Here is a 25,335-nt window from a genome sequence, read left to right as displayed (position 1 = left end):
AAGAGTGTTGCAGCAAATTGCAACAACCTTTCTGGATGGGAAGCCTTAAAAACATGACACTGAATTTGCTCCAGTATCTGTTTAATTAAGAAAATACCGGATGGTAACAAGATTTAGAAAAACCAAGGAAGTCATCACCACTCTCTTTATAACAGCAAAACTGGAAACAACCTAAATGTTCAATAAAGGGTACAGGTTTAATAATTATAATCTCTCCATCAAATTGAACACTATGCAGCCATTAAAATGAATCCATAAAGAATATTCTAAATGAAAAGATGATCGCAACACAGCAAGCAAAAATCACAATCAGGAACAGTGTGCTTTAGTCTGTTTAAAAGTACGGGACAGACATAAAAAGTTCAACAGTTATCTGCACAGCAGATGAGATTGTTAGTGATGCTTTCTTACTAAAATTTCTCTTTACTTATATTATTCTCTAAATGTTGTGCAATTAACATTTATCATTTTTGTAAGAAAAAAAGAGTTCCTTAACATGAACAAAGAGCTGGTGTCTTTCATTTAACACCCCCTTCAGGCACAACCAGGCCAGTGGTCATGCAAATTAAGTTAATTGTAATAAAGCCACTTGGAAGTTTTGAGGTAGTTGGTTAAACAAAATCATTAAACTCCTAATGAAATTTCACAGAGCTGGTCACCAAGCTTTGACTTAGCTGCTGTAAGGCTGCTATAAATAGATCCCATTCTCTACTTTTTCAAAAGGCCTAAAAATGGCATAAAATATGAACAATTGTTCATGCAAAGGGCTATGTGCCATGTTTGTCCCAAGTAAATGTAACCTGAAACTCACCCATATCTCGTACACTCCAGGCTCAGTGCACATCTCTGGTGTATTTGCTCCACATTACTCAATTTACTTTCCTGAACCTGAAGTGGAGTGGAATTTCAATGTAGAGTTACCCATTAGTTCCAGAGCTAAATTTAAACCTTTAATTAAATTAATCCCCTGATGGTAAACACATTGCTTCTCCCTCAGAAAAGTGTAGAGAGGTGTCTTAGATGGCGCTGAGCTTAATCAAGTGTGACAATTGTCCCTTACTACATTTGGTATGTCACCCAAACCGCACAGGGAAACTGGTACACGTTTCTCAGGTCGGTCCTGGTGCCCCCTAGCCCCCCATCCTCCTCAGCCAACACAGGCATTTGGTGGGGCTGGAGCTCCGAGGTACAGCCAATCCTTGGGCAGGGACCCGTCTTAAGAGAAGATAGGGTAAGTGCCAAACGGATGTTTATGAAATAAATGACAGAAAGTAATCATACTGTTCCCAGTTTATATGGGATAAACCGAGATGATAATCCACAAATTGTGCAAGGTGACAAGGGGGAAAGGGTATGAGGCCATCATGGCTTTTCTCGGTCTTCATAGAGTAAAAGTTGACGTTGGCCTTTGCTAAGAGAGAGATGAAAAGTGACGGCACCATCAGACGGGGATGTGTAAATCAGTCTGCCCACACAGAGGACGTTCAAGCACGCCTGGGCTCTTACTCACGGAGGGGCGTGCATTTATCTCAAGGGGCTGCGCCCTCGGCCTGCGAATGAATGAGACACAACTGTTAAGGGTTAAGCGGCAGCTTTGAGGTGGGACTATTCACAGACAGGGTTGTGGACCTGCCCGTGTTAACTATTAACCAGGACCTATTTCTCAGGGCCCCACGGCGGCGCGGGGTCCAGTTGAGGAGCTCGTGGGCCAGATCTCAGCGTTCTTCCAAGTAACTATCCTGCAGACCCACAACTCTCCCGGGGCCACATCCTTAAGCCGCGCGACTCCGGGGTTCTGCTGGCACCCCCAATTCCCAGTGCGGGCGCGGCGGCGAAACGTGCCCGCCTTCCTTAGCTGGCTCCCGCGCGCCCTGGGAGCCACCAGCTCCCCGCAGGAAGCTCGGGCTACCTGGACCGCCAGCAAGATTCCCCCGCCCCGCCACTCGCTCGGCTTTCCCTTCCTCCTCCTCTTCCTCCTCCTCCGGCCCCTCGCCTCCCGCCGCCTGCCTCCGCGGCCGCCGCCTGCGGCTTTGTTTTCCTCCCAGGTTTCATTCCCCACACGTGATACTGTGTTATTGCAAAGAGCGCTTCGGAGCGCGAGCGCAGGGCGCGCGCACCTATAAATACGGGCTCCCGGGCCGAGCGGCTGGAGTCCGCAGGGGCGGGCAGGGCTCGGGACCTGGCTGTTAGCGGCGGGTCGGCCAGCCAGCGAGCAAGCGAGCGAGCCGCGCGCGTGGGCCGGGGCGGCGGCGTCCCCGGCCGCAGCACCGAGGGGCTAGCATGGCCCGCCCGCGGGGGGGCCGGGCCGCCGCGCACGCCGCCCGCGCCCCGCGCCCTGCCCAGCCCGGGTCACCCGCGCTCGCGCTCGCCGCTTAGCACTCCGGCGCCTCTCGCTTCTCCCGGCAGCGCGGAAATATCGCCGCAGACGGACACAATGGCGGCGACTGCCGCCACCGCCGGCACGGCCGCCTGCAGCAGCAGCAACAGCAACAGCAGCAGCAGCAGCAGCGCCGGCACCGACGCCGCGGGCACCAGCGGATTGCAGCAGCCGCCGCCGCAGCCCCAGCCCGCGGCCGCCGCGGCGGCCCAGCCGCCGCCGCCCGAGCCCCTCAGGAAGCCGCGCATGGACCCGCGGCGCCGCCAGGCTGCCCTCTCCTTCCTCACCAACATCTCGCTGGACGGCCGGCCGCCGTTGCAGGACGAGGGGTGGGGCGGCGGCGAGGAGAGCGGCGCGGCCAAGCCGGGCGCCGGCAGCGCCTGCGGCGCGAGGACTCGGCTCAGCCTGATCGCCGCCGCCGAGCGGGGCGGCTGCAACGCGCTCGCCGCGGCGGGCACGGCGGCGGCGGCTGCGGCTGCAGCCGGATGGGGCCCCTGCCTCCCGCAGCCCTCGCCGCTGCTACCCCTGATCCCCGGCGGCCACGTTGCGGGGCCCGGCCCCGGGACGACCCGGGGCTTCGTGAGCCCCCTGGGCGCGGGCCGGGCGTCGGGGGAGCAGTTACAGCCGCCCCGGCCGGCGCCTCTCGCCTACTGCGCTCCGCCGCAGCTGCCCGACGGGCCCGGGAACGCCGGGCAGGAGGAGTTGGAGGAGGACGATGCCTTTTTCAGCGTGCAGGTGCCGGCGGCCGCCTTTTTAGGCTCCGGGACCCCCGGGAGTGGGAGCGGCAGTCGGGGTCGCCTCAACTCGTTCACTCAGGGAATCCTGCCCATCGCCTTCTCCAGGCAGACTTCGCAGAACTACTGCTCTCTGGAACAGCCGGGCCAGGGGGCCTTGGAACAGTTGCAGAGGTCCCGGTGAGTAGGCAGGACGCGACGCGCGCCTAACCCCAGGTTCCTCCCGGCAGGCGCCTGTCCGCGGGACACGGGTCGCGCCCACCTTCCCAAGCCCTGCCGGATCCCTGGGCTTCTGGCCCAAATTCCAAACCACGAGGGCACGCGAAAGAGGAACTGTGTGTTCACAGGTGTGTGCTTGAGCCCGCCTTTCTCAGAGCAGAAGCATCACGCTTCACGCTGTGAGTCCGGACTTGGGAGTTGCAGGAGCCCATTAAAAAGCCGCCCCCAAACCTCCCATTGCAAGGGGAGATCATAAACTTCTAGAAATCCTTTCCAGATCCAGAGGCGCGCTCTCCCCACGCCAGGCAAGACCTGGCGGGGCGCAAAGTCCAGCGGTGGGTCCGTCCGGCCCGCGGAGTGGCGCGTGTGAGCCTGAGCTTCTGGAAGACGCGGGGTGAATCCCTCCCGAGGGGAGTTACTGCCTATCCTCAGAGGGTCCACCGTCCCAGGAAAACTTGGCGTTTTCCTTTTGCTTTCCTAAGAAATGGAAAATTCTTATATTTCCTTGCACCGGGCTTTGGAGTTTGGGGAGAGGGAGGAAATAGGGCTTGAGGATTTTTTTTTTTCTACCATTCCAAGATGAATTCGTTAGAATTAGTTACATGCTTGTATCTGCCAGCTTCAGTCCTCTGCAGGTTTTATGCATCTTAGCAAAAATCTGAAATGTTGGACATATGCTTATTTTGGCGGACATAGCTGGAGTTCGTCAACATATGTTCACAGGACAGTTGGGAATTAGCTCTGTCAGAAGCCGGACCAGAGTTTGGAAAAGAACCTGTGTGGGGAGTAGGGGAGAAATACAGGCCTGTTTCCTGGGAGGGAGTGTCCTCTCTTGTTTGCTAATAAGGCCTCCTAACCTCTGGGGTCTCCATTTCCCCTTCTGAAATGAAAACATTTCGCAGACCTCAAGATGAGAAAGAATATTTTCTGTTATAGCCGCTCTCCTGTACTGCTCTTCTGAAATCTCAGACATTTTTTTCTGCCCCAAGTAAGAAGGTGGTCCTGTTGGAAAACTTCACTTCCTCCCCCAATGGGCAGATGGGGAAAAACAAGCCAGTCTCCTCCAGAAATTTGCTCTGAGTCTCCTTCCCCAAAGGGTGAAATCATGAGCCTGCCTGGTGTGTAGCCTCACGGTGTGATTGCACATGGGCTGCGGGGAGGGGTGTGGAACAGGGAGGTAGCCTCGTGATTGCACAGATGAATGAGAGATGCTGAGCACAGGTGACTGGCCCTGGCATTTCTGGTCCGAGCATGCATCTATCCGTTAGCGGGCAAGTGCACAGGAGGGGAATCCCTTCCTTTCTGGGCGACTGTTGCGTGCTCAGCAGTTTCTGGGCAGCTCGCTGTTACCACTGGCTCATAATGACTCTATAGTTTGAGTGTTAGCCCAGCCAGGCCAGAGGGTCATGACAGGAGTTGTAATAAACATACATGTTATTCTAAGCCAGTGTGCTGGGCTGGTCTGTGTCTCATGGTGGACAGATGTGTTCCTGTGCAAAAAGCAGCTGGAGATCAGATTACCTCACACTTTGTCTCCAAGAATCTCATTGCAGGAGATATGAAAGATCTTCTGTGTTACTGTTTCTTTTAAGATTTTATTTTTAAGTTTTCTCTACACCCAGCATGGGGCTGGAACTTAGAACCCTGAGATCAAGAGTTACATGGTCCACCGACTGAGCCAGCCAGTCGCCCCTGTGTTATTTCTGATCCAAAGAGTAGCCAGAATTGGATCTCCAGTTTTATAAATATGAACTCCTTGTATGTTTTATGGAGTTCCCCCCAACCCCCCAGCACACACGTTAGGATGAGTCAGTCAATTGAAGATGCTTCCTGACAGTCAAATTCGTCTTACTACTTAGGAATTATCCCTATCTGGCAACTTGATAGAGGCTTTTTTTTTTTTCTTATTACAGCTGTCAACAGAAACAGCATGAGATTTAGCTTACAGAGAAGAGGTGAATGGGTAAAATAGGGATTTAAGAAAGGCCTTGAAGAGCCTAGCTTGTCTACAGCTGTTGGAGTGGTCATGAACTTGAAATATTCTAGGACGCTTTGTTTCTGACACCATGCTGCGTTTGGGAATTTTGTCAGAAGCGTGCTGCCTTTATGACCACTAACAAGTACTTTGACCTGCCTAGACGGTGTGAGGTAGAGTACAAGCTCATCTGAATAGGGCCCTTGGCCAATTTTCAGGAATTCCAGGTGTGCCTCCCTTTAAGAAACCGCCGGGCCAGTATGGTTCTGTATACTACTTCATGGTTGTTCTCTTGGGATGTCCTTTTTAAATCAAATTATACCTTCCATGCATGTATCTCTTACTATTTAAGGAATTCCTTAGAACCTTGCTGTTCAAAAGGGTGGGCTTTGGGAACCTGAGCTTCACCAGAGTTCTTAGAAATGCACACTCTTTGGTCCTACTCCAGATTACTTGAGTGCAGATCGGCTTTTTTTTTTTTTTTTTTAAAGAGATTTTATTTATTTGACAGATCATAAGTAGGCAGAGGGGGGGGAAGCAGGCTCCCTGCTGAGCAGAGAGCCAGATGCGAGGCTCAATCCCAGGACCCTGGGATCACAACCCAAGCTGAAAGGAAGAGGCTTTAACCCCCTGAGCCACCCAGGCACCCCGCAAATCGGCATTTTTAACAAGAACCCCAGATGATTCATATACAAATGAAAGCTTGGAAGGCATTGCCATAGTTAATCTGAAATCTGCCTTTTATGATGAACTTGAGATATCCTAGATTGGGTTTGTTAAGAATACATAAAATCAGAATTTCTCAATCTGAAACCGTGAAATGTCCTGTGTTATTTCCATCTGCCCACTGGTAAAATCCCAGTCACTGCTCCGACTTCTAGACCTTGAAATAAGTCAGTTTCTGGGCCCAGGCACCATTTCTGCGCCCTGGGCTGGACATTTGACCTACATCTCGTTGAATCTGCGTAGGCACATCTGTGTGTAGGTGGTTTCCCAGAGCCAGTGCTGCCAAGATGGGAACCCAGACCTGGGACATCCGAGGTTGCCATCTTTTCCTCTGCCACCCAGCTGTGTGGTTATGCCTTGCATGTGGTAGGCCCTAGAACAATTTTGGAGCTGTGGGCTGGAAATGTTTGGGATACAGCAGGCCAGTCCTACTGGTGTGATTCTCTACTCTTTAGTCACCCCCCTCCCCCATTTAACCTTTGTTTGGACCCCTGCTGCTTCTGCTACTGTCTCCTTTGGAGCGTCTGGGGAACCCAGTCCTGTGGGCCTGGGCGTCTTCCCAGCCTGATGGACAAAGCTCCAGTCCTGGGAAGCCAGCGTGCTGGGGTTCGCTCTTTGGCTAGGTGTCAGAGGTGGGAAGCCAAAAAGATGCCTTCTAGCTTGACACCCTGTTGTGTGCTGTGCTTGGGTGGTGCCCGCTGCCTGGGGAAGGTGTTAATAGGTGAAAGGGAGTGTAAATTTATAAGGTGTGTTTTAAGGCTTCCTTTCACTTTAGACATCTCCTCTCCGGCTGCAGCCACCAGCAATCCTGGCTGCTCCACTTCGTTGAGCTTCTGAATGGCAGACAGATGCCCAGAAGCACAAGAGTCGAGCCCAGCTGAACCAGTGTGAGCCATCAGGCCTGCTTGAGGACCCTGCATGGTGACCAGGGAATTAATTTAAAAATTAATTTAAAAATACACAAGGGCATGCATTCCTTCTTAGAATTCCTGCGTTAGCATTGTGCCTTGTGGATGGAGAGTTCATTCGTACATGGAAAGAGAGCCGCGGTGCAAAAGAACTCCCAAGTCTTGGGTTCAAATCTTGAAGCCACTGTGAGACCCTGGGCAAGTTAATCAGCCTTTTTGGGTCTGAATTCCCCTAGAGAGCTGGAGGTGGGGGCTGTGTCTTGGGCCCTTTCAAGTGTGAACAGGGCTTACATCACTAAGGGCTGAGGGCTGCCTCTAAGGAGGCATACCCCCCCCCCCACCGCCTTATATCCGGGCTTCTCAAATGTAAATGTAAATGTATTTAGAATCCCCTGGGACCTTGGGGAAAAAATGGGAAAATTCTGATCCTGCAGGTCCAGGAGAGCCTGGATTCTGCATTTCTAACAGCTTCCTGCAAATGCAAATGGACAGCCTTTTGAGGAGGAAGCCTTGACTGGCTGCTAGGATTGTTCCAATTTGTAAGAGCGAGGATACCAGGTCTCCTCTCGCACTTGTGAAATAATGTGCTCAAGGTCACTCTGCCGGCTCAGGCAGGGCTCAGGCTGCTTGAGCTGACCACCTCTCCCTCCACCTTGCCCCTCTTCGGTTGGATGTCAAGGTGCTGTATCCACAGTCCCTGCCTTCACTGAAAAGAAAACGTGGTGACCAGGAGGTCTACAGCCAGAGTAAGAGAGGGGACATGGACGTTTTCTCTCAGCTTGTCACCTCCTTGTTTTGGGACCTGAGGCAAGTCGCCACCCCGTGTTCCTGTTGTAAGCCACCTGACCCATCTGGGTTTTAGAAATCCAGACAGGACTTTGATCTCCTCCAGCAATCAGCAAACCCGGGTTATTGTTGAACCATCTTTCCAGCAGCATGAATGACGGAGAACAAAGGTGCAGTCCCAGGCAGGCTCGGCCCTGGTCAGGACGCTTACCCAAGACTCAGCAGAGGCCGTGCCTTGCCAGGGACTGAGGTCAGTGGCCCGAGGTTCACCTGCTGCCTTCCCCTTTGCACTCAACAAGCCTGTAATGTTGTGGGCGAACTCAGAAAGGGAAATAAATCGGAAGCCTGCTCACCGCTGGCAAGGGCCCAGAAAGGGCAGCTAGTTCAAGTCTGACCTTTTGCCCTTTGGAAAGTGGGTGGGGGATCCGCAGCATGGCTCTGTACCCTCTCCCCACAGCGGGCCCGAGGAGCTCCGCCTGCATGGACTTTTTCCCAATGGAAGGAGAGCTGTTTGGTGGCGCGGGGGAAGGACTTGGTACTAGGTAGCCTTTCAAGCAGATTGGGAAGGAAAACGGGGGTGAGGCCCGGTGAGGTGTCATGGTGTGAATCAGGAATGCCAGTCAGCACTTGGCAGCTCTGGATTCTGGGCCAGCCCCTGCCAGGCCTGCTCACTCTGGACAGGTCATTTTCTACCTTTATGGACTTAAAGGGCTGGGATAGGTGAGCTGCCAACTCTTCCTGGCATGGGGCTCTGAGCAGCTCAGTCGTGGGCCTGCTGCTGAGGACGGGGCGTGTTTAGCTCAGGTCCGTTGGATCACCTAGCCTTAGAGTCGGATGTGGAAGTGGCACTGAGTTGGTCCCCTGTGGCTCCAGTTGGCGGGACGTGTTCTGATGAATGAAGGACTGAGTGGGTTTCCCCTGGTGTCGGGGAGAACTTTCCAAACACCCTCAGCTGTGCTCCTTCTGGCAGTGAAGGTGTGATAACTGGACTGGCCACTTTCAGAGGCCTTCCATGCTGGAAGCCGGCCACTGCCTCGTGAGTTGGTCAGTCCCCAACCAATACCACCCCATTGAGAAAGAGGTCTGTGCTGACCTTCTCTCTTGCTCAGGGGCCTTCAGGTTGGCAAAGCTCTTTGTAGACCTTGATTCCAGCCCCCTAACAACATGGAGGGGCAGGAATCCAAGGCCACAGAGTGAGCAGAGGGTGACTTGAGGTACTTTGAGGTAGAGGAAATTCTGGTTTGGGGACTTACCGTCTTGTGTCATTTATTCAACAAACGTTGAATATTGACTCTCATTGGTGAGGTGCCTGTGGGCTAGTCATGGGAGGTAGGGACATAAAGGGAGGTCCCTGTCTGTTGGGAGATATAAATAGCAAATGGACCAGTCTTTCCAGTGATAAGTGCTCGGTTAGAGGTGCACGTGTTGTTTTGGGCCCCCATCAAGGTGGGAACACTATGCCCTCCCCTGTGGGACCTGGCTCAGTGCCTTGACACAGTATTTGTATTTACCAAACATGTGCCAAGCATTATTTGAAGCTCTTAATGAAGATTAAGCAAGTTTATACTTACAAATGCCCTGAGACAACACTACTGCATCACCCTCTTTCTGAAGCAGAGGGTCCCAGAGCCTTTACGGGAGCTGGGTTCAAATGCAGGGACTCAGTCGAAGGACTCCTGGGTGGCTCAGGCCCGACTGGCCTCCTGAGCTCGTCTCAGCCACATCTGGCTGCCGCTGGCTTCCCATTGCTGTATCTGTGCTTCTGCTGGTCTACTGCATGGGGCCAGGGCCTGAGCCGGGCCCTGCCATCACCCACTGTGGCCCAGCCCTTCCACTGCCATTGTGGTGAGGCCGTCATCCATGAAATGGGAACAGTACTGCCTCCCTCCTGGGTGTGTTTTCTGTTTGGACCTGCCGTGTCTTCTCCCTTTGTATCCCTTTCCCCCAACTCCGGGGTCGGCCAACTGCTGCCCACAGGCTGTTTTTCATAACATCTGGGAAACCGCCACACCCGATTTTTCTTTTCTTTTCTTTCTTTCTTTCTTTTTTTTTTTTTTTTTAAGATTTTATTTATTTATTTGACAGATCACAAGTAGTCAGAGAGGGGGAAGCAGGCTCCCCACTGAACTGAGAGCCCTATGGGGGGCTCCATCCCAGGACCCTGGGACCATGACCTCAGTGGAAAGCAGAGGCCCAACCCACTGAGCCACCCAGGCGTCCCCACCTGTTCGTTTCTGTATTGTCTTTGGCTGTCCTGGGCTGTAGGAACCCCAGTGAGCAGCTGTGGCAGAGAGCATGGTCCCAAAGCCTAAGCTAGTTCTTCTCTGGCTCCTTACAGGAGATATGTGCGACCCCCCTGCCCCAGCCCAGCCCTCCGAACCCTGGAGGTGTGCACTGGTGTCGCCCTGTCCTGTTCCCGCACCCCTCCCCCCAACTCTCCTTGCCTCCTGGGGGCTCCTGGCTTTTGTTTGGGCCTGCCCACTCCTTCTCCCCCTGGCTGGTAGAAGGAACTTTCTGAAACCCACATCTGACCCTGTCCCACTTTAAATTCCTTGTATTTCACGTGTGGCCACCTTCTGGCAACCACTGCAAACCGCCGGCCCCCCCAACCGTGTCCTCCCCCTCCCCCACCTGTCATGTCCAGGCCTGTGGATTATCCACTGAGCGCTGAGGGCTGTGGCACTCAACAGGCTTCCCTAGGGGAAGGTCCCTACTCCCCTCCCACCAGATGCTCCTTCCTTTCTGACCCATCACCCCACAGAGCCCTCACGTTTGGCACTGAGCACCCTCTCGGGGCCTTGACTTTCTTCTTTCCCAGTGCGTACGGGCCTTGACCCCTCCCTGGTTGTTGGCCCTTTGCGGGCTGGTTGGTGGTGATCTGGGGCCGGTTCTCAGCAGAGTGGAGCAGCTCCCTTTACAGAGCACCCACAGAACCAAGCTAAACCCGCATTCCCTGACTGTTAGTAGGGAAATTTGATCCCAAGACACTGGCAAAACCGCTTGAAATCCTGCAGGATACCTTGGTCTTCAAGGTAACGATAATCCTGGTACCCCCCCCCCCCCAGCCTTTTAGGTCTTTTCTTTTCATGCTGGGGGTACCCCCAACCCGTTATTTAGTAAAACAACCTCACCACCGCCTCTTCCTCAGTTCGGCAATAAGGAACCTCCCCATTGGATATTTCTGTCCCCGTCCTGGGGGTGAGACAGGTTCAGGGGGTATAAATTGTACCCCTAACCCCACCCACCCCTGTCTGCCTCTCCCCTTCCCTGGGAAGAGGGGAACATGTATGGAGTTCTGAGTGCCTTCCAAAGTCCTGTGTGCTTTACATGCATCGTTTTGTTTCAATAATGCAGCATATAGCTATCCATCTTAGAGTTATGGAGGCAGTGGCTTGGAGAGGGGTAAAGGGAACTTGGCCGAAGGCCCAGCTGGGATCTAGAGCTAGGATTTGAACTCTGGTTTGTAAGTGGGTTTCTGTTAGAGCCGGGTGTGTGATAGTTGGCTCCTACAGAGGTGGTTAGAACAACCAACGGGGATCTGAGCCGGTTGATAGCCTGAAATCAGTCCTGATGGGAATATTTAGACCCTGGGAATCAGTCAGCTCTGCCAGTGGGGGGTGATTCTTCTTTTTTTCCACCCCCTTTAGAGAGCTGGTTTACCAGCATATCATTTGGTTCCATTCTCCCCTTGGGGGGCTGTGCACAATGTCACCATCAGGGGAAGAGTATTGAAAACCAGAGTTTTTTTGTGTGTTTGTTTTGTTTTGTTTTGTTTTTAAGATTTTATTTATTTATTTGACAGAGAGAGATCACAAGTAGGCAGAGAGGCAGGCAGAGAGAGAGAGGAGGAAGCAGGCTCCCCGCTGAGCAGAGAGCCCGATGTGGGACTCGATCCCAGGACCCTGAGATCATGACCTGAGCTGAAGGCAGCGGCTTAACCCACTGAGCCACCCAGGCGCCCCTGTTTTGTTTTGTTTTTATAGAAGAATCAGCTACTTCACATAATGTTGTAAATGTCCCCAAAGTTCACCACCACTCACTTTCCACCTCAGAAAAAGGTCAGACCCCCCTTATATTTCAGCCTATGTACAATTTAAAAACCAGGCTTTTCACAGGCACTGTGGAGCTCGAACAGACCGTTTCGTATTACGTGTAGGAATCACAAAAGTATTAGCTGTTATTCTCTTTCACAAACTATGTGATGCTGTATTTTTATTTTTGTTTGGTTTTTAAAAGCCTCCAAGAACATATAATCAATCAGAGTCCCCTGGGTTTCTTTCCCCCCTTTTTGTTTGTGTTGTTAGCATTTTGGATAATTGCACACTAGTTTATATTTAACAGGGTTATCATTAATGCGGCTTGGAGTTCATTGCTGCACATTTAGTTATGAAGACTAAAAAGCTTGCAAGGCGGCACATGCAAATGTCAGAAGTTTAGGACTTGGAATCTTGTGATAATATGTGTGTGCGTGAGAGGGTCTGGTTCTGTGCTTGATTTAAAGGCCAGGGCGTTCACATACCTACGTTCAACCCCACGATAGATGACCAACCATTCAAGAAGAGAGTAGTAAAATACTGAGAATGCCGGAGATGCCTAGCACACGGAGTTTTATTTTAAAGCACTTTACTCGTTAACCCAGTGATTTGTAAAACCAACGCTTATAACCCACTATCTGCTTTGATGGTCTTAGGAAGAGCGTGGGGGAACGTCAGCGACCGGAAGACAGTTTTGCTGGAGGACAGACATTGGCATGTTAGGGGACAGATGGTTGATGTGGTGTTGAAAGGTGGTTCTCCTTAAGTACTGCATTTAATGAGTTGAATAAAGTTTGCTTTTGGAGGGGGAACAGTGAAGGAAGAAGATGACAGAAGTCCAGGGTCACGTGGGGGGGGTCATTGAGGGACTCGGTTTACCCATCACCAAACAAAACATCTGATGACAGAAGTTCTTTCTGCTGCTTTCGGGCTCTGCGGTTTATAGAACGTTTTCGTATAGATTATTTCATCAGGTCGTCTCAAAAAAGGCAGTGCATTCGCCATTTTATTGACTAGGAAGCTCAGACTAAGAGGAACGAAGAGGTCTGTGGAAGTGAACTGTGGGTGTGACAGACCCGGAATTTTGTCTTCAGTATGTTGAAGTACAAAGAAATATTGTGCCATAGTTTTTGGCCGGCCAGTACCTCTCAGCAGGCAGGATGCTGATTTCCACGTGATAAGCTCTGGGGCAGGCCCAAGAAGGCTGGTTGTGGAAAATTTCCCCAGTAACCTCTTGCCTCCCCAGTCAGAGTTCCTGCGTCCCCGCCCCTGGCGGTAGGGCCTCCTCCTCAGCTAATTGGGTGAACAGATTCAAGACTGGAAAGACCAGCTTTGGAGTCAGAAGGCTCTGCTACATAGGGCGCTTTCAGGCCTCATTTAACCCCTTTGAACCTCAACATCCTCATCTGTAGAATGGGAGGATAATAATGTCTGCCTTTTTAGAGTGTTGCCAGGCCTGACGTAAGAATGAAGCATGAAGCACCTCGCAGAGGTTTGGCCCTCCTTGGTAGCTGATCCGTCTCATAATAGCCGTGAAGTCCAAGTTGCCTGCGCTTTACGCGATCTGTTGAGAAACTTGACGGGGTCCGCTAAGATCATCTGGCACGGAGTGGTGGAGCTTATGCTATGGTACACCGAACAGAAGATTTGCTGCATTGTTTTCATTTCATAACTAGTAGTAAAGTAAAATCAGAGCGGTGAAGGGAAACAATGCGCCTGCCTTTCGGCCCCGACTTTCGCCTCTATTTGCACTGGAGTCTTGACAATTTCCATTGCCAAAATAAAGGTCTCAGGGACGGGGAAGCAAGGAGGGCTGAATTCACATGTTCAGCATTGTACACTTGGCTCTGCAGGGTGGTGAGGTGGAGGGCAACAGCTGGTCTGGCCCACACGCAGGCACGTGGAAGACGTTGCCCCAGGGCGCACGTGGGACTGCTGCCTCCAAAGACAATTCTAGAAGACGTACCTTTGCTCGCTCCCTTTGCAGAAGCCACAACCCTCCTTCCAGGGTTTGTGGGTGTTGCCTGCCGGCCTCCTTTTCTAAGCAGGATATCCCCCTCGAGGGTGAGGGACCTTGGGGCACACCTCGGGCCCCTGTGGTCATGACCATGAATTCCGTTGTATGCTCCTCTGGTGTCTTGGCCTCCCCCTCTTCCCATCACTGTTCAAAGGTCCCTTTGCATGTGGCCCTCACCTCCTGTCTTTGAACAGAGTTAGAGCTGGGGCTTTCTCCAGGGCTCCCAGCGTGGCTTGGCTTTGGGCTGGCGGCGGCGCATGCCTCTCCGTGTGCCGGATTGTTCACACGCCTCCGTGTGAACAGTCAAGTGGCTTCTTTGTTCACAGATGGGTGGGGCCAGCACCTGCCTTCCAGGAGAGAAGTAGAGCCCAAGGTAGCTGGGCTCTTGGGTAGCAAGAGAGGTCAGGTCCACTGTTGCTGCCGTGGGCGCGGGCAGCGTGATGGCTCGGTTCACTGGGTGCTGAACTGTGGATGGGAGCTTCATTTCAGAGCAAGGACAGAGGCTTCTGAGTAGGGCAAGTCTGACCTCTGGAGGCAGGTCAGATGGAGGAGGAGGCCCCCAGGAGGACCTGCCTTGTGGTTTTCATCCTTTGGCATCCTCGTTGTCCCTTCAGAAAGACGAACGTGTGCGTGTCCAAAATGTTCACTTTGAGGGAGTTCCTCTACGTTTACACATGCAGAATTTTTGGAAGAGTGTCCGGAGGTTTGTGGAGGCTGGAAGTCTTCTCCCCAAGGTGGGGATATGGGTGACAAAGCTGGTGTAGGGGTCCCAGAGGGAGGTGGGGGCCTGAATGCAGAGGCAACCCCGGGGCCTCTGACGGTCCCAGACACGTGATGCTAGCTTGTCATGGTAGCCTGGATTGAGGGCATGCCCCTCAGGGGAAGCATTACCTGTAATCTCTGAAGTCCCTTGGGTCACCCACCTCTGCAGCCCTCGAGGTATGTCCCCTGACATTCAGGTCCACATGGGGCCCCAGAATGGTGATCCTATTTGGAAATAGGGCCTTTGCCGCTGTAGTCACGTCAGAACTACTGGAGTAGGGTGGGCCCTGAAGCCAGGGGCTGGTGTCTTCAGAAGAAGGCCGTGTCAACACAGCCAAGAGACCGAGAGGAGAACACCAGGAAAGATGGAAACGGAGACTGAGCAGTGTATCTGTGAGCCAAGGCATTGCCAGCAAGCACCAGAAGCGGAAAGACGCAGGGAAGGACGCGCCCCCTAGAGCCTGCAGACGCCCAGATTTCGAACATCTAGCTGGTCTCCCGAACTGTGAGAGAATCAAGTTCTGATTTTTGAAGCTGCCCAGCTTGCATTAAGGTGTTATGGCGGCCCCAGGAAACACAGGCCTGGTGGTGTCGCGGTGTTAGACTTGGATCCGGTTCTCCACCCGCTGTGGACCAGCCTTTCTCTCCCTGGCCAGTGGGAAAGGACAGAAATCCCAATGCACAGCCTGAAGGCGTGTCTGTAGGTGGCCTGGGCTCTGTGGAATTTGGAGTTGGGGGGGGCGGGACCTAAACTCTTGTGGTGAACAATTCTGTTTTTGTCCAGTTCTTTGTCACAGCGGTAGACCAGTCGTTCTCATGAATGTGGTCCCTGACCTGGAACACAGGCATCACCTAGAAACTCATTAGAAATATGCAGTTTTCCAGGCCACGCCCAACCAGTGTGAATCAGGAATTCTGGAGGCTGGGACTAGCCATCTGTCCCCGAAGGCCCTTGAGGTGCCTCTGGGGTCCACGCGAGTTTGGGAACAGTCTTGTCACTGCGGACAAAGCCTGTTGTGTCTCCGGCTTTATTGCACCTCCGGGGAGATGTAAACAGTGTCTGGTGTTATGTGACGTATTTTCATTTTGCTTCAACACATTAATCCAAGTGCGAATCAGTGGAAGTTCTCTCCTGATGTGGGGCTCTGCTGAGGGCCTGGGTAATTCAGGTATGAGGCTGCTTGTGACTGTTTAGGCTTATCCTTTTCTGAATTACCCCCCCCCCCATCTATCCTGTGAGCTAGACATGCCTCTGAGGGCTCCCTCTCGCATCAGTCTTCCCTGCCTCCCTCAGCATTTCACAGTTCCCTCTATTTGCAGATCTTAGCTGTTTGCTCGAATATTCCAACAGGCGTGTTGGGAGCGTTCTGTCACATGCCAGGGACTGGGGTGACCTATCTGTAGGATCATAAGTAACTTTTTTGAGTGAAGATGCATTCATTTTCCTTTTCCCTCCGACATGGAGAAGGCTATTTCTGCTTGGAGACTATCTCAAGTTACATGCTCGTTCCCAAGTTCTTTGGCCTAAAAATTCTAATAATTATTTTTTAAGGTAAATGTTGAGCATATTAATTCCAAAAAAGAAAAAATACCGTAGCTCAGATTTTATTCATTTAATTTTAGTTAAAGACCTATCGTTTCTTTTTATTAAAGAAAAAATATCCTTGAGAGAGATCCTAAGACTTTTCAAGCAATTTCTGGTTCAGCTTGCGCACATTTACAGTTTGTTACCAGGTGCTGAGGTCCCAGTGATCTGGAATGTGGAGGGTGAGGATATGTTCTCCAGGAGAAAAGGAGACGCCAGTCACAAATCTGCAAGATTGGTCGCCTGCAGTAGCTAAACAGGGACACAGGGTAGGGGTGACATCATACTTGTCCACAACTCAGAGTAAGGCCGTGATGCTGTGTCAGTATTTTAGCGCCGTTGTGTCTTTTTCTTGTTTTATGGGTGGTTTTTCATCCTAAGGCATGATTATGGAACACTGACATCCTGAGCTCTGGAGCCATATGGAAATCACTTCACATCCCAGATCTGCCATTTCCTGGGTGTGACCTTGGGCAGATTCTGTAATCCCCGTGGAGCTCAGCACTCCTCTATAAAGAGGACGGAAACAGCCTATAATAATCAGACACCTCATGGCATGACTGCCAAGATTAAATCCAGTGATTTCTGTAGAGCTCTTAGCACAGTGCCTGGCCTGTATAGTTAGATCTTGGTAAATACCCAATGTGATCCTTGCATCCCTTATACTCTGCTGGTACTCTGCATGTCTTAGAGGGGCTGACATCACCCTGTAAATGAGGGAACTGAAGTCTAGGGAGCTTGCTTTTCCCGCCAAGTCACGTAGAGCTTGGGATCCTCTCTCACCCGTAAGACCATACTTCTGCAACAATGCTTTATTGCCTTTGACACGTGCATTGTTTCAACCCAACAAGTTTTGTGGCCCTTGCTGAGTGAAATGCGTTTCGCCTGAGGATCCGGTGATGGTTCTTGGCATGTGCACTGTTCGACGCTTTCGCTGTCTAAGATGATACGCTGATGTTCCTGTCCTTTACCAATTCAGCCTGTTTGCCTCTGGATGTGTCCGTGCAGCTGTGTGTGAATAGTGACCACACCAGACTTTTTTTTTTTCTTTTAAAGATTTTATTCATTTATTCGAGAGAGAGATCACAAGCAGGCAGAGCAGCCGGCAGAGAGAGAGAGAGAGAAGGGAAAGCAGGCTCCCTGCTGAGCAGAGAGCTCAATGCGGGGCTCGATCCCAGGACCCTGGCTGGCATCATGACCTGAGCCGAAGGCAGAGGCTTTAACCCACCCACCCAGGTGCCCCCACACCAGACTTATTCGGCCCTATTTGCTCCAAAGGCAAGTGAATAATTGAGGCCAGGCAGATTGGAAGAGACGGGAATGATATATTTCAATCTGGTCACCCAATCTAGATATATACGCTCCCTGCAAGCTGCAGTTCACAGAGCTGGAAAGAATTTAGCCTGTAGAGCTTATTAAGAGGTGTGACATTCGTAATGTGTGACTCTAGTTCTTTCGGAGCCAGGAAAATAAAAGTCAAGACTGGAATATAAGGAAATGGATAAGATACGTGCAGGCTGGTGAAATCTGGGTTAAAAAAAAAAAGAAAGAAAGAAAAAGAATATTTACACGGGAGTTCAGCTTTGATTTTATATTGTCACAAATTGTTACCAGATGCCTGCGTTTCAGACAGACTTGCGAGCTGATCGGAGAGTGTGAGTTGGAAAACAAATCACTTTGCCATTTGGAATGCTGATTGATATTTTAGAAGTTTCTTTTTGTTTTCAAAGGGAAAATAATGCATATTCCAGGCCTAGCAAACAGAACTTTTATAAATGGCAATTAACAGAAGATGCCCAAGGGAGGAAGTCTCCAGTTTCTTTTTATAACCCTGGCAAAAGTAATTGAGGTGACATTTTATTAACATTGGCATCTCCCACTTGCGCTGGGAGCTAGCTCAGCCTTGTCTAACCGTGTCCAGAGCTAGTAGTTTTGTTTCCATTCTCTTCAACCTCAGGTCAGAGGAGAAGGCACAAGAGCACTTCTGTCTGGGGCAGCTGGCCTCATGTGGTCTCCATGTGGCAGGACCCCAGGCTCATGGGGTGGCTTGTACATTTTCCCCTATGGTTTAAAAAAAAAAAAAAGGTAGCTTTTAGTTTTGGGTCTTAAGTTTGGACTCAGCAGTGTTCCCTTCTCCTCGAGGCTGTTTTTCTTGCTGGTATTTGAATGACTCATAAAATGAAATCTTGAAAGGCTGGACACCTCTGCCATGTTCCCTGAGTGCTTTCTAAAAGGCACTGCTGTTGGGGCATGTGGGTGGCTCAGTCGGTTAAGCATCTGCCTTCAGCTCAAATCATGATCTCCAGGTCCTAGGGTCCAGCCCCACATAGGGCTCCCTGTTCAGCGGGGAACCGGCTTCTCCCTCTCCCTCTGCCACTTCCCCTGCTTCTGCTCTGTCTCTCTCAAATGAATAAATAAAATCTTTAGTCTATGTGCTGCTGAAGCAAGCACTAAATAAAATCTTCAAAAAAAAAAAAGAGAAAAAAGGTGCTGCTGTGTAAGAGGATATGCTGATTTTCCCATTTCGAGTTGTTGGAGAGTTGCCGGGATGATTGGGAGAGCGGAGTCTGAATTCTGGCTCCACACCTTGGAGGCTGTCAGACTCTGGTGAGAATCACTCTCTGAGGCTGAGTCTGGAAAAGAGGACTAGCAGACCCCGGGTGGTTGGAGGATTGCAGGACTGGAGTGGAGTGAGGTCACCCCATGGCCTCCAGATGAGCCTTGGTATTTCCTACAGGGGCCAAGCTGTATAGACTTTCAGATGGACTAGCTGGGACCTTGCAGAGGCCCAGAGAGGGGAGGCTGCCGTGCACTCCTGTATGGTGCAGTGAAAGGATGGGAGCCCTTGCCCTTGCACACTGGGGATGATGTTGATCAAAGGCTTCTCAGCTATGGACGTAGACCTAGAGGGGGCCAAGACTGGGTGATCCCAGTACTTTTACACTTCTCTTTAGAGCCCAGCATCCTGACTTTGTCCTCCTATGTTAGCTGCCTCTACTCTATGGGGATTAATTTTTAATATCACATTTTTGGCTTATACGGCTGACCCTTGAACAATGTAGGGGTTAAGGGCATTGACTCCCCCACATAGTCAAAAATCTGCATATAATATTAATTAATATAATTATTACTAGTTATAGTACTAAATATAGTATCCTAAATAATACTAATTAAAGTACTAATACTCCCTAAAAAACTACTAATAGCCTGCTGCTGACCAGAAGCCTTACTGATAGTGTAGTCAATTAACACACATTTTGTATATGTATTATACACCAAATTCTTACAATAAAGTAAGCAAGGGGAAAGAAAATGTTATTAAGAAAATCGTAAGGAAGAGAAAGTAAGTTCATAGCACGGTACTGTTAAAAAAAAAAAAATGTATAAATAGATCACCCCCCCCCCCCCGAAAGTTCCAACCTGTGTTGTACAAGGGTGGTGCAGTAGTCCTGTCCCGGGAAGTCGTCAGGTCTGGGTGAACGCTGAGTTAGCTGCAGACGCTGACCGCTCAACCGTCACTTGGAAGGGAGGGACAGAGGTGGACTCCTGTGAGTCTCAGGTCACATTTCCATCAATCAGTCAGTATATCACCTTGTTTTCTGTGTGTTTCTGTGTGAAGATACCTTACTTGGTACTAAGTCATCAACACTGAACTCAGAGCTCACAGTCACGACTGAATGAAGCTTCTCTCTCTCATACACGTGTTTCTCCCTTGGGCACCTTGCGGCCGTCTTGCACTTAACACTGAATAGTGCTTCAGTTCTTTGCGGGGCGAGGGGGGAGCATTTTAAACAGCAGAATCACCAACAAAAATGCAAAAAATGTGGTGCTGAAAGTACTTGGAAATATACTTGTTTATAGTATGAGAGTGGAGACAGGAAGGCAGAGCCTTGCCTTGTCACCTCAGCTCTTTAAAATTTTCCCTGCTCTGCCTCTGCAGCACATGGCCACGAATGATTGCAAAAGCACAGTAAGTATTGATTTTTGGGGGTTACACGTAAATTTTAGCAAGTAAGTGAATTCACAGCTCCAGAATCTGCAAGTAAGGAGAATCGACTATCCTTTTTGCAGGTGTTTATTATAGTGCGTGCTGGATGCTGGATGCTGGATGCTTCCTAAGATGGGGATGTCTTAGAAGGGGTGTTTTTTTCTGTTTTACAAAGGCCTTCCCTGTGTGTTCTTATATTTATTCCCGATAACACCCTTGATAGGGGAAGAGCTGGCTTTCCTGTCTTCCCTTTACCGGCAAGGAAACCAAGAACCTGAGAGCTGATGTTACTTAGGGTCCCAGCATCCCAACCGAATCTGAGTTTCTGGCTCTGACACCATTTTCTTCCCACTGTGCTGTGCAGGCAGGCATAGGTGCAAGACAGGATGAGTGCTTCAGCCAGTAGAGTTGGAATGCTGGCATCATATTTTTTTTTTTAAAGATTTTATTTATTTGAGGCAGAGAAAGTACATGAGCAGAGGGGAGGGGAGAGGGAGAAACAGACTCTCCGCTGAGCAGGGAGCCCGATGTGGAGCTCCATCCCCAAACCCCAAGATCATGACCTGAGCCAAAGGCAGACACTTAACTGACTGAGCTACCCAGGGGTCCCTGCTGACATCATATTCTAATACTGCTTAAAAAGTTACCTTCCTGGGACGGCTGGTTGGCTCAGTCGTTATGTGTCTGCCTTCAGCTCAGGTCATGATCCTAGCATCCTGGGATTGAGCCTCACCTCGGGCTGCTTGCTCAGTGGGAAGCCTGCTTCTCCCTCTCTCACTCCCCCTGCTTCCCTGTGTTCCCTCTCTCACTGTGCCTCTCTCTGATGAATGAATACATAAATAAAATCTTCTTTAAAAAAAAGTTACCTTCCTGGGACTCCTGGGTGGCTCAGTCGGTTAAGCTTCTGCCTTTGGCTCAGGTCATGATATCAGAGTCGTGGGATTGAGTCCCACGTCGGGCTCCTTGCTCATCGGGGACCCTGCTTCTCCCTCTGCCTGCTCTCTCTTTCTGATAAATAAATAAAATTTAAAAAAATTAAAAAATTACCTCTGTAATGATTTCTCTATGAATGATCTCATTAGATAAAGGTGGCATAGCATTGTGACTAGGAGCATAAATTATGAGGCCAGACTCTACTTGAATCCTGGCTTTGCTACTCACGACCTATGGGACTTGGGGTACTTTATAAGTCAAGTAAAATCTTTTTGATTCTTAGTTTCCTCATTTGTAAAATAAAGGTAGTATTAACACCTGCTGTGTGGGGTTAATGTGAAAATTATGTGAATTAATTCATATTTAGTGCTTCGATCTGTGCCCAGCACACTGTAACTCTGTGTGTTAGCCGTGATTTTCGGCTGGCAGGATAAGTACTCAGGAAATCCGTGTCGAGTCAGTCCACGATGACTCTGAAAATTAGGCAAATTGTAACGTATGGCTGTAATTTTGCACGGCCCAGAGCCAAGAGGAGATTTTGCAATTTTCCAGTCCTTTTGATCCATTGGGGCAACACAGTTCAGACCTGGAAAATCTATTTAGAGCTTTATTTATCCAGTTTGACTGTCAGCAAATCAAACAGACTTTGTCAAGTCTGTGTCATTTTTGGTGAGTGGACAGCTAATCAGATGAGCAAATATTAGTTGGTACCTCCTGGGTGCCAGGGAGCCTGCTGGGTTTAATTGTTCCTGCCCGGGAACATTCAAGTGAGAGAAGAGTAGGTGATGTCACGAGGCCGAGAACTATTAAGGGGTATAAAGAGCACGTTTCCATGTCACCCTACAATCTCCATCTTATAAGCTACCCAAGTGAACTTAAAGCTGCCAGAGTTTTTCTCTCCTCCTTCTGCTTCTCAGCGTTTGGTAGAGATGTTAGTAAAAAGCATTTGTGTGCTCCACAAGGGTGGAGACACACCGTGGGGAGAGTCCCCGCACGGAAGCCATCCCCAGATCCATGAGACCCACATCTTTCTAAACGGCCGCCAGGCCCTTTCCTTGGTAATACCTTTTGGGTCACCTGCAGAAGATGATTGTAAAGGATGTAGCATTATTTCCACATCTGTACAACTACGATATGGTAGTCATTTGGAAAAATTGATTCTTTTTCTTTTCTCTGGAAACCCCAATTTGGTTACTTTCTGCATTTCTCTCCCCCATCCCTACTCCCTGCCCATGGACCCAGGTCTCACAAAATTCATCTTTTCTGGAAGATGCTTCTATCAGGAGCAACGGCATAGGGCCAAGGGCCAATAGACTATGGGAGTGGTGCAGGAGATTTCTGTTTGCTCTCCGGAAATAGGGTTTGGAACTTTGCAGCCCTGGAGGGTGGTGGTGGGGATGGGGGGTGGCGCTTTCTGTTACATGCTTACAAAAAATTGCAGACCATTTCCTGCTACTATCTAATTGTAAGCTTTGCTTTGCTTCTCCTGCTTGCATTCATGATACAAGTTCATATTATAATATAGAGTTCTTTTGCTTGAAAACCCCTATTAAGAGAAAAGGTACCTTTCCTATAAGGAAGTGTTTTATGATGCATTTTAGGTAGACCTTTTACCCTAGAATAGTTCTTCCACTGTACGCATTTTTTTTTTTTTTTAATCAGTGAACAAGTGATTCTTTCTTCAAAGTCTGTGTTTACTCAGCCTGAGGCGACGGCGTGAGATAACACTGCTAAATAGATTCCAGTCAGATGATCCTGGGTGTGTGAGTTTATAAAAGACATCTGTTTAAGTTCAAAAATAAATAATTAAAACACAGGCAGAGACAAAAGGTCGTTGCTCCTAGCGAGATTAAAATTAGTCAGCTGTGTTACAGGGGTTCTTTATATTTGTCTCCAAATAATTTGATTTTTTTTTTCATTTTGTTGAAAGATCTGGGTAGAGAAAATGATAAAGGTTTTAACTTTTTTTTTTTTTTTTTAAACTCCTTGTCAAGTTAAAATATTCTCACATGGCAGATAGTACTCTTTGCTATCTCTGGAGAATTGTTAAGTCTTACCTGTAACGGAATTCTTATCACTTTAGGAAATGGCCTGAAATAAGAGAAGATCTCCCAAGCGATTCTCCCAATTCAAAAAGATGTGTTGATTTTTTAAATAGGTGTTTTGGTGATGGAGTACTAGAGTGTTGAATGAGACATAGGAAAAGACACCAGCAAAGTCGTCTTTTGGTTTTCTTTTTTCAGTTTTCCTTTCTTCCCCCGGTGCTGCACCAGGGGCACTGGGGATGTCACACTGCCATGCACTGTCCTGAGTGCCTCAGTGGTGGCCGGTCTGTCCAGCCTATCTGTCCAGCCCACCCTTCCTGTAGGTACCCCTGCTCATCTGCTGTCTGCAGTCAGCGGAGGGCCCGGGATTGAGGGAGGTGTTCCCAGGCATTCCCCCAGATGGTCCCCAGACATGCTTTGCAGGGGCCCTGTGCCCTATGGGGTCTTCATCCTAACACTTGTCAGTGAAGACCCCTCTTCTCCTTTTTTTTTTTTTAAGGTTTTATTTATTTATTTGACACTGAGAGAGAGATCACAAGTAGGCAGAGAGGCAGGCAGAGAGAGAGAGGAGGAAGCAGGCTCCCTGCTGAGCGGAGAGCCCAATGCGGGGCTCTATCCTAGGACCCTGAGATCAGGACCTGAGCAGAAGGCAGAGGCTTATTAACCCACTGAGCCACCTAGGTGCCCCTTCTTGTTTTTGTTTTTGTTTTTTTTTTTTTAAGATTTTATTTTTAAGTAATCTCTACACTGGCTGGAACCCCCAGCCCTGAGATCGAGAGTCGCGAGGCTCTGCTCACTGAGTCCCCAGCCATCCCCGTGAGGTGCCCTTCTAAACACCAACTGGCCTGTGGACTGTGATAAAAATTTTGCTTTGAAAAACAGGAAAACAACAACCCAAAGCAAACTCTTACTTCATCTGCTACATTCTGCCTTTGCACTTTCTGATCGAACGCTTCCTCGATGCTTTTTGGGAATCTGTGTGGCAGAAAAGTTGTATCTGCATCGTCTGAGTGTTCAGAATGAGTGACAGAACGTGAGTCATGACACCTGTCATCCTGTTGCTGCTAACATGCTGGTGTGACTCCTGGGGCGGGGTTCCCTCGGTCTTCTACTCTCCCTGCCCTGTTTGTCGGGTCTGAGCTCTGTGACAGGGACCAGAGTAGCCATAGGCTGCAGACGCAGACTCTGCTCTCACAGGGTTTGAGGACGTGTGCCAGAAAGGTGCCTGCACACGTGTGGCATCATGCTTTCCATGTTTTTGAATTGCTTTTTTCTTTTTCATTTAGGGTGAAAAAAGAACCACATTTGTAAAGTATCAGGAAGACTCTTAAAAAAATAATTGTGATAAATCCTTTGCGAGCCAATTTTTATAATCTAGATAATCACCTCTAATAATTGCTGGGTGTGTTCCGTTCTTTTTAAGCAAGATGTTTTTAGCTCAGAGAGCCAGCTGCTTAATGTCCTGCTGTGCTTCCAAACACTTAGGCAGCCTAAGGGAGGCATATACCTGACATTTGTTTTCTTTAGGCTCATTTTTTCAGGAAATGCCTATTGAGTAAACATTTGCGGGGGGCTGGGCATAGGGAGTTGAACAAAACGTTGTTGGTTCTCACCCTCAGGGAACTTAGAGTTCTGAACAGGATGCAATTAAGAGAAATAAGTAAGTACACACAAATATGGGTATAAGATGTGATGTGTGCCCGAGAAGAATATGTGGGCCATGGACGAAATCAGTGGAGGAGGGAGAACAGCTTCCATCGGGTAGAGTCAAGGAGGGCTTCCTGAAGGAGGTGTCTTCAAGAGCTGGTAGAGAAGTCACCAGTAGGTGGAGTGAAGGAGAGAAAGTTAAGGACAGCAGAGGGGAACAATGACGTGTTCCAAGGCTGTGTGGCTAGGAAGATCCCATTTGGGGGATGAAGTGAAATGATGCCAGTGTAGCTGAGAATTATGGGGTCAGAGGGGGAGAGATGGGCTAGACTTTTTGTGCCTTGTGCGTTTCCTTAACGAGTTTGTGGTTTCTTCTTAGCGCAGTGGGAGAAACTCAGTGGGTTTGAAGCCCAGAGCATCCAGGTCCAGTTAGTTCACATTGGCTACCCAGGAGATGGGAGATGAGCCATGGTCAAGCTGGGGAACCAGGGTTCAAGGTTTTTTTCAGAAATATACTGGGCGGTACTTATCGCTGCTTAATGTAGATGTATTGTGGAGGGGAGTTAAAGATGAGTCCTGGGTTTGTGACTTGGCTTCTT

The 25,335-nt window shown here is 49.7% G+C and overlaps 1 protein-coding gene and 1 long non-coding RNA gene across 3 annotated transcripts in view; one reads left to right on the top strand and one right to left on the bottom strand.

Moving 5' to 3' along the window:
• Nucleotides 1-1,272: 1,272 nt before the first annotated feature.
• LOC309847894 lies at nucleotides 1,273-2,792 on the bottom strand. Its single transcript, XR_014302703.1, has 2 exons — nucleotides 2,665-2,792; nucleotides 1,273-1,550 (listed from the first exon to the last, which is right to left on the bottom strand). It is a non-coding gene; the product is annotated as an uncharacterized lncRNA (long non-coding RNA).
• CABLES1 (Cdk5 and Abl enzyme substrate 1) overlaps nucleotides 1,586-25,335 on the top strand; it is a 109,356-nt gene continuing 85,606 nt past the window's right edge. Inside the window, exon 1 of one of the 2 annotated variants that reach the window (XM_082698760.1) lies at nucleotides 1,586-3,291. In XM_082698760.1, the coding sequence (XP_082554886.1) occupies nucleotides 2,435-3,291 (857 nt within the window). In that variant the 5' untranslated portion in view covers nucleotides 1,586-2,434. The remainder of the gene's footprint in view (nucleotides 3,292-25,335) is intronic. The other variant, XM_082698759.1, reaches the window with a different exon arrangement.

This window comes from Mustela nivalis (genome assembly GCF_964662115.1).
Source record: "Mustela nivalis genome assembly, chromosome: 14".
NCBI classification, from domain to species: domain Eukaryota; kingdom Metazoa; phylum Chordata; class Mammalia; order Carnivora; family Mustelidae; genus Mustela; species Mustela nivalis.
This window is presented reverse-complemented; position numbering and strand designations above follow the sequence as displayed.